This window comes from Python bivittatus, unplaced genomic scaffold (assembly GCF_059951505.1).
Source record: "Python bivittatus isolate LINGU-HERP-01145 unplaced genomic scaffold, Pbiv_v1 ctg000360_np1212, whole genome shotgun sequence".
NCBI classification, from domain to species: Eukaryota; Metazoa; Chordata; class Lepidosauria; order Squamata; family Pythonidae; genus Python; species Python bivittatus.
Window position 1 is genome coordinate 969,983 of NW_028277069.1, and position 8,914 is coordinate 978,896.

An 8,914-nucleotide genomic window follows, 5' to 3' on the forward strand; every position below is an offset into this window, starting at 1 on the left:
GGGTGACTGGAAAAAGGGATTTGTCAGATTCTGAACAAAGGGATAAGAATCAATGGACGTTCTTCCCTTTATTCTATTTTATCTGAGATATTATTACAAATTCTTCTTAAATTATCTGAACATCTCCCCTTACTCCACCTTGTCAATCCATTTACAGCAGTTATGCTAGGACATACACATTGTTCATCTTTTGTTTAAACAGAGTTTGCCCATTCCCCTTATCTTTTTATGAGAACAAACTACATAACTACCATAGAGCCAAACATTAGTTAATATTTTGACTTTCTTAATTTAACATGCATCACTCATGCTTGCTATCTTTCAAAGATGAGAGACTGTTTGGAGGGAGTAGAAATAATGTCTTACAGTGGAATCTCAAAGAGATCCTGGGAAGGTTCCTCCTCCAATGAACGTTCATAGAAAATGTATAAGATATGCGAAACCATGCCACCAATGATGAGATCACCAGGCTGAAACCAGTCATGTGGAACAGGGAAGGCATCACCCGCTTGGCATAGCAAATTAGCTCCTTTGCCCACAATAGGAAGCAACAGATGCAATGAAATCAGAAGAAATAACATTTGATGTAAACAAAGAACAGGGTTTTTTCCCCCCCTTCTACCTGTAGATTAAAAGTTTTCTGACTCATAGAGCATCCATTGGCTTAGTCCAATCTTTGTCAAGAGAATGGGAAAGAGGAATGCTTTTATCATTGGGGTTATTAATCTAGAGCCTGTTTTTAAATCTGTGTTATGACATTGAAAGAAGAGAGACATAGAGTTCTCTCTTTCTTTGCCCAATCTCCACTGTGCAGATGCTATGTATAAAGGCTTTCAGACTGGTGCCTTGAATGCTTACCACTTTCCTCTGTCTTGTGTAAATCCATTGGGATTTTGGCTGCTTGAAGAAATCATAGGGATTCGACCAATTCCACAGGGAGGTGGTTAATTATTAAGGGTTGACATTCTTTGCTGGCAAATTCTCTGAGGTTTGGTAAAAAAGATCCCCTCTGCTTCTTGTGTTTGAGCAACTAGAGAATTCTGGTTAGTCTAGTCACTTTTTTATGCTCAGGGTGCAAGTAATATGGGACACGAATAGGGCCAACTGAGTTCTGGGTCAACAGATCCTTCACCGTTCTCACAGGTTCAAATTCTTTGAACAGATATTAAAAGTCTTACTTGAAGTGAATTAGAGAGAAAGAAAGAGGTGGGAGAGGGGGAAGAGATGGGATGAGGTCTACTGAAAGCTTGAATCAGGCTCATTCTATCAGATCTAGATCTAGATCTAGATCTAGATCTAGATCTAGAGTTAGATATACAGATATATAGATATATAGATAAAAATGCTTTGAGCCATGCCTTGAACCAAAACTGGCTTTAAATAAAAATGGAAGTCTTGCTTTGAGTAGCCATGGCAAAAAGCCTCTCTCTCAATCTGAGGAAAAAGTGCAGAGATAGGAGAATAACTGGTCTCACTTAAAATACTCCTTTCCTCCTCCATCCTGCTGTTGGAATAGTCAGTCTTTGTGGCAAAGTATTAGCATAATAAAAGCCATGAGCTTCACAAAAAGATTGGGAAATTTTTTGAGTATCATCTTTAGACATATATCAGATTATGTTCCACTGATTATTAGAGAATAATTAGAGGAGATTTTCCAGTTTTTATAATTGGCATTTTAATCCTATATTACCATACAATGTAGAAGAAAAGCAATGACTAACCCAAAGTTTGAGAAATTTTTTAAAGAAAATAATACAAATAAAAGAACAAGATGAGATGCTATGAAGGCAGCATTAAGAGGAGAGTGTATAAATACTACCCCGACAGACCCCCAGAACTAAAAGAAAAAGACAAAAACTAAAATTGTGAGAATAGGTAGAAAGGTGAAACGGAAAATGACTTCCAACGATCTCCAATACAGATATACTGTAAGTACAAATTTGAAAAAAGTTAATCTCTTACCACTAATTAGTCCAAATTCATGTTACTTTTATCAACACAAACCATCCAATCATTAAATCCCACAATCAATGCTTCATTTTTTCCCAACCCAAGCACGTAATTTAGGAAGGGTTGCCATGAGGAGACAAACTTAGAAACGGTATTATCTCTTATTAAAGCTATTAAATTTGCCATTTGAGCCAAGTCCATTAATTTAATAATCCATTATTCCACTGTAGGTATTTGTGAGTCTTTTCATCTTTGCGCGTATAACAGTCATGCAGCTGTGATCATATATAGAAGCAAAGTTCCATGTTGTTTTTCCAATCTTTTCTCCATCAAACCCAGTAGAAACAATTTTTTTGTTTTTGAACGTTCACTTTAAGAATCTTTTGAATAGCAATACATATCTGGTCCCAAAATTTTTTGGCCTTTTCACAAGTCAACCAAAGATGATAAAAGGTTCCTTCACTATGTGAACATTTCCAACAAACATTGCTATAGATTGCATTCCTGTAACTAAATTAGTATTTGTAAAGAAAAGCTTTAAAATTTTTAAAGCAGATAATTAATAGACATTTTTAACAGTACAGAATAGATCTCCTTTCATTCCTTTAATGGCTCTTCCTAATTTTTTTTTTTTTTTTTTTTGTCACACATGCACACATTGTATTCCAACCTATAAATCTGAGCTTGGACTGAAATTAGGAAAGTAATTAAATTAATAGTCAAAACGGGAGATCGCTTAAAGGATTCAAGCACATTTTAAAAAACGCACATGCCCAAATACAAAACACAGAGACAAAAATGTTTTGTAAAACACTATTAATTATGAATGCAATCAAAATTGAGAGATGTTTTAAAGAATCTATGGGAATTAGTTTTTCAGAGAGAAATAACAGAAGGGAAGTCGAGGTGAGTGTGAAAAAAATGCTTTCCTATGGTTCCCTCCCAAAAAATGTTGAAGGAAATGCCACAAGTTTATATAGTTGCAACTCATCCCAGTTAAAATGTTGTATCTGATAAAAAAAACTACAAAGAAATGTTGGGGAGGGGGGTCAGAACAAAGCAATTTTTTAAACATATACTGAAATAAAGTAAATGAAATCAAAATGAACCAATTTTGGGGAAATGGCATTTCAGGAAATTGGATTAGCAACTATTCAAAGAATAGTAAATTTCCCATTATTTTCTAACATAAAATTAAAGCATGAACATTAAGCCACTGCTATATTGTTATTATTATTGTGAGTGCTAATTAGCAATAGCAAAATATTGGAAATATTTAGATGATTGGTATAACAAGTTGGTATAACAAAGAATAGTTGATTACTAACAAATACTTTATATTAATAAAAATTAATATAATCTACAGTAAACTATAATATTGTAAAAATAGTTAAATAGTTTTCTTTATTTACCAATAAACTAGATTATTAATACAGTGTAAAATGTTTCTTTTGTAAGGTGCCAAAAACTCACCAGTTTCCATCTAAGGAAAATCATTTGCACAGCAGGAAAGATAAAATGAATAAACGTAAAAATAAACTTAAAAACATTCTAAAGTATCTTTAAAGGACTCTGAACTGAACAACAATATGAAGAGAAAAGAAAATACCATAATTTCATTACTCCTTGCCTCTTATTAATAACTTCCTGTTGCTTAACTCAGGCCTCAGCAAGACGATGTAGCATTTGGGGAAAAAAATACAGCACAGTAAGCCAGCACCAGAAGACAAGATGGAGAAGACCTCCACAGCCACCATGGCTTTTCCCTTGGTGCTCAGGTATGTTGGAACAAAGGAAATCCACACACTGCAGAAGGCCAACATGCTGAAGGTGATGAACTTGGCTTCATTAAAGCTGTTGGGCAAATTGCGGGCAAGGAAAGCCACAATGAAGCTGGCTATGGCCAGGAGGCCCATGTAGCCCAGGACACAATAGAACATGGAGGATGACCCTTTGTTGCATTGGAGGAGGATTTCTTCAGTGATTGAGTGCAAGTCTAACTCAGGGAATGGGGGAGAGGTGGACAACCACACAGTACAAATGCTGGCTTGGAGGAGAGAGCAGGAAAGGACAATGGAAAAGGCCAATCTTTTCCCCACCCATCTCCTCATCCTGGACCCAGGCTTTGTACCCATGAACGCAAGAGAAACAAGGATGGTTTTGGCTAACACACAAGAAACAGCAAACGAGAAGATGATCCCAAAAGCAGATTGTCTGAGAAAGCAGGTCACTTCTCCAGGTTGCACCAGGAACAATAAAGAGATGAGGAAGCACAGCAGGATGGAGAGAAGAAGGATGTAGGTGAGATCCCGGTTGTTGGCTTTGACGATGGGACTGTCCTTGTGTTTAATGAAGGACCAAAACACAAAGGCTGTGATCAAAGAGCAGGAAAGGGAAATGGAAGCTAAGGTGATGCCCAGAGGTTCAGCATATGATAGGAAAGTTATCTTCTTAGGGATACATCCATCTTGGTGCCTGTTTGCATATTGATCTTCAGGGCATTGGAAACAGTCATCCGCATCTGAAAAATAGAAACAACATTTTCATTTCTTCCCTCAATTATCAAGTTCCCCTTGCAATGCAGATGCACAAAGATAAGAGTTCAAAAGGTGGTCAGGGCTTAGTGCACTTAAATGAATGAAAGATGTATGCAGGAAAGCATATTAGCATCTCAATGTGATCTGGGCTATTGCAAAAGAAAAATAATAGAAGTCTTTCTGAAAGTAATCTGAGATTCTCCTTAATATTTCAGTGATACATATCTTTGGGTAATGCTTGATCCAGGTTCAGGCCACCCATGCTGAATGGCTCCTAAGGAAAGTATAATGAAACAAATTCTCCTTTTTAATTACAGAACCCATTCATTCCTTCTGCATTTCCAGAAAAATGGTCCAATAAGAAAAGTATAATCAGATGAAATGCATAAATTCCTTGATTGACAAAAGTACTTTATATTGCTCAGAAACAAATAGGTAGTGTCTTTTGCTTAATTTAATTTAATTTAATTTAATTTAATTTAATTTAATTTAATTTAATTTAATTTAATTTAATTTAATTTAATTTAATTTAACTACTGAATGGACGTGTTTTCATAGTAAGTGACTGGCTTAATTATTTCAGGGGATTTATTGCTTTTTATTTCTTCTTAATTATAATATGGGGGAAAATAGTATGTGTATGTATGTACGTATGTATGTATGTGTGTGTGTGTATATATATATATATATATATATATATATTTATATATATATATACACATATACACATACATACATACATACATACATACATACATACATACATACATAAATAAAGAAGGCTGAGCGCCGAAGAATTGATGCTTTTGAACTGTGGTGCTGGAGAAGACTCTTGAGAGTCCCCTGGACTGCTAGGAGGTCAAACCAGTCAATCTTAAAGGAAATGAACCCTGACTGCTCATTGGAAGGATTGATAATGAAGCTCAAGCTCAGATACTTTGGTCACCTAATGTGAAGAGAGATCTCTTTGGAGAATACCCTGATGCTGGGAAAGATTGAAGGCAAAAGGAGAAGAGGACGGCAGAGGATGAGATGGTTAGAAAGCATCACTGAAGCAATGAGCATGAAACTGAGCAAACTCAGGGAGGCAGTGAAGGACAGGAAGGCCTGGCGCAATATGGTTCATGGTGTCACGAAGAGTCGGACACGACTTAACGACGGAACAACAACAACATTTGAATATATCATAACTCACCCATGGTGTTAGAAATCTTCCCTTCTGGGCATGAAACACAATCATAGCAGCAGAATTCTTCTCCTTCCTTCCTTTTTTTCTGGCTTCCAGGATGACAGTGTTCATTACAAAGAGAAACAGGAAGGACCTAATCATAAAGATGAAAGGAATGAAAATAAAATTTTGAGAAGGAAGGAAGGAAGGAAGGAAGGAAGGAAGGAAGGAAGGAAGGAAGGAAGGAAGTCTCAACCTCAAAATACAGAGTTTGATTCCTTGACCCAGAAAAAAAGGAATGGAATTTTGTTGTTTAGCAAAGAAAATTTATTTAGTCTCCTTTCTAATATTTAAAGGATATATAGTATAACAAATATTGACTATGCTTCAGAATATAGACATTATTTAAAGAAGAAAAAGAAGTCGGAAAAGAGTTGTAGAGGCCATTAATTTGGAGTGTACCATAGTCCATATTGGATTTTCCCTTTGAGTTTGAAAGAAACATCTGGCACGAGAGTAGGAAATCTGAGATCGTATCTCCTGCTTATCTTCCTAGTGGGCTCATTCTGAATTATGATAGGGAATACCTGGGAATCATGGTATTCTCTGCTGGCCCTTTCTAGGAATCAAAGCCTTGCTAGCCCAGTCCCACATTTCCAAATTCCAGGCAGGGGTCAAAATCATTTCCCTCTGATTATACATTGCTCCTTTTACTTTGTTTCTGATGGGCTGCTGCCAGAACAACCTTTGGAGATGGAAATATGTTTGAAACAGTATGTTTGCCTGTTAGACCATGTCAGAACTTTGCTCATCATTTCAAGCTTCCAGGTAAAACAAAAAGCATGGACAATGGAGCATCTAAGAAGTTAAGCCCAAACTGTTACCTGATTAAAATCCCTATGCCAGATAATCTCATCTTCATTAAGGTTTAAAATTATTCCCTCTGGAGTATTTGGATCCACCATTCCCACCTTCAATCTCTGGAAGGAGCTATTGGGGAAAGTGACTATATTCATGATGTCAAATCCACCTTTCACCTCTCCTTTATCATTAAAGGACACAAGTTCTCCAACTGAGTTGTTAAATGAAATGCCTTGAAGAAACAGGTGGAGCTGATTAAAAGACAATACAAAAGTAGGTAATTGAAAAGAAGGTTTGGAAAATAACTTATATTAGAAGTATTTGTTCCTGCTGGAGCAAAGAGCTTCTTGGACATAGAAATAAGAGTGGTCATGACAACATATAAAAAGGTGTTGTGTTATGAGCTTCCCAAAGCTCCGTACAAAAATAAATTGAAATTCTATTCATGATCATGAAGAGGGTACTGAAGGTATTTCTGGTTGTTTACTCATCAGTTTTTTGTGAATAAATTACCTGCCAGGGTTGGAGAACTGGAGGTTCAGACATATGATTGCCCACCCTAGTTCTGTGCCTGGATCTGAATAAGGAGAGGTCATGCAAAGAATGAGCCACAGCATAAACCCCATTGTAGATACTGTAGCTGTGGCCTGTCATGCTCATTTCAAACTGAGATCCAGGAAGACTCTCCAGGTTCTCCTCTCCAGTACACACATCACCATCCCCCATGAACGTCTCTGGTTCTGGCAGAAAACAGTCAAAGGCTTGCTCCCAGAAATTCTCAAAAAAACCATCTCCTTTGTTACTATTAGGTTTTATGGTGTGAAGAAAATCTTTAAAGCCCAGAATCTTTTTGGAGTGAGTAGTAAAGGAAAGAGATCCATAAAATAATTCAAGATCCCAGCTCTTTTGCAAACCTGTTAATATGAAATCAATCTCAGATGTCATGATCCATACCTTCCGAAATGTTACCTTCTCATTGTTTTCAGGGTCTCTTACAAATAAAACACTTCTGACCCATGCAATTGTCAAAGATGATCCATAGATGAGAAACACAGTTACATTTTCATTGATGAAATGCATGTAAATATTTTTAGCAAGGCTAGCAAATTCATGCGTTTTATCCAAACGAACGAGCTGTGGGATCCGTTGTATAAATGCTGGACACATTCTTTTCTCAGAAAGTGAAGCCTTGATAGTTTCCAAGAAATATTCTCCACTGTTACTGTCAGCAGCAAAAATCCCAATCCATGACCATTTAAAATACTGTAGCAGTTTGATAATCCCCACATATTGATTGTTTTCATTGGGGACCATGGAATAAAAGGAAAATGGCTGAGTGTTATGGTTCTTCTCTGAGACAAATGAGCCATAGGTCAGCTAAAAGTAATGTACAGATGCAAGAGAAGTCTGGTAAAGGTGAATATCAAAGGAAAGAATATCTCAATGAAACTTTTAAGACATATGTAAATATGATATAATGTCATGCATATTTATTTTGATCAATCAAATCAGAAGGTTCCTCACCTTCCTGACTGCAAAATTATCCTGAGAGTGAGAAGAATGTAGTAGGAGCCACGCTCAACCCTCTGAAGTTTCTTACCTGTGGAATCTTAAAGACACCTATAATGTCTGCAATAGAAGAGGATGTCTCAGAGTCAAGTCCTCCAATAATAGCTATGAGAGACTGTTTAGGGTCACATTTGTAGTTGGGCACAAATCTTTGTGAGTTGAAGAGCAGGTCCAAAGATGTGCGATAGGTCATCCTTGCATCATAGTAGCTGTCACAGATGTGGAAGCCAAGAGTTACATTGGACAAGAGCTGGGCATCCTGGTTGATCTCCTTTATAGCAAATGCCAAAACAAGGAGGTGCTGGTAGAACTTTGTCATCACACTAGAAATAGAAGGAGTTGGCTCTTTCAGAAGTTCGTTGCAAACTGCACAACAGCTTTGTTTCAAAATTCTGTTCTAACTGAAATTTGATGAGGATGTCTCTGAGAAAACACTTTCCTTTCCAGAATAAATAAAATTTAGGATAGAGGTGAATGGCACCATCTGGGCTCTACAATTATTTGGATAACCATACAGCTTTCCCTTGGGAAGAGGAAGGAAAGTGTCTCCTATAAGGACATTGTGCCTCTATTGGAAAAGAATAGTTATTCTGTTCCTCCACCCCATTTTAATATTGCCTTAGAATCCATTAATATTTGGGGCAACTGGAAAAAGGGATTTGTCGGATTTCAAACAAAGGGATAAGAATCAATGGACGTTCTTCCCTTTGTTCTATTTTATCTGAGATATTATTGCAAATTCTTCTTAAATTATCTGAACATCTCCCCCTACCCCACCCTGTCAATCCACTTATAGCAGTTATGTGGCACATACACATTGTTCATCTTT

General features: G+C 36.7%; 1 protein-coding gene across 1 annotated transcript; it reads right to left on the minus strand.

The window, feature by feature from the left end:
- Window positions 1-3,569: 3,569 nt before the first annotated feature.
- Window positions 3,570-8,404, minus strand: LOC148215405 (vomeronasal type-2 receptor 26-like). Its single transcript, XM_088143677.1, has 5 exons — window positions 8,117-8,404; window positions 7,030-7,893; window positions 6,540-6,767; window positions 5,791-5,809; window positions 3,570-4,471 (listed from the first exon to the last, which is right to left on the minus strand). The coding sequence occupies exons 1-5, from the start codon at window positions 8,402-8,404 to the stop codon at window positions 3,570-3,572; spliced, it is 2,301 nt and encodes a 766-aa protein (XP_087999803.1).
- Window positions 8,405-8,914: the final 510 nt, after the last annotated feature.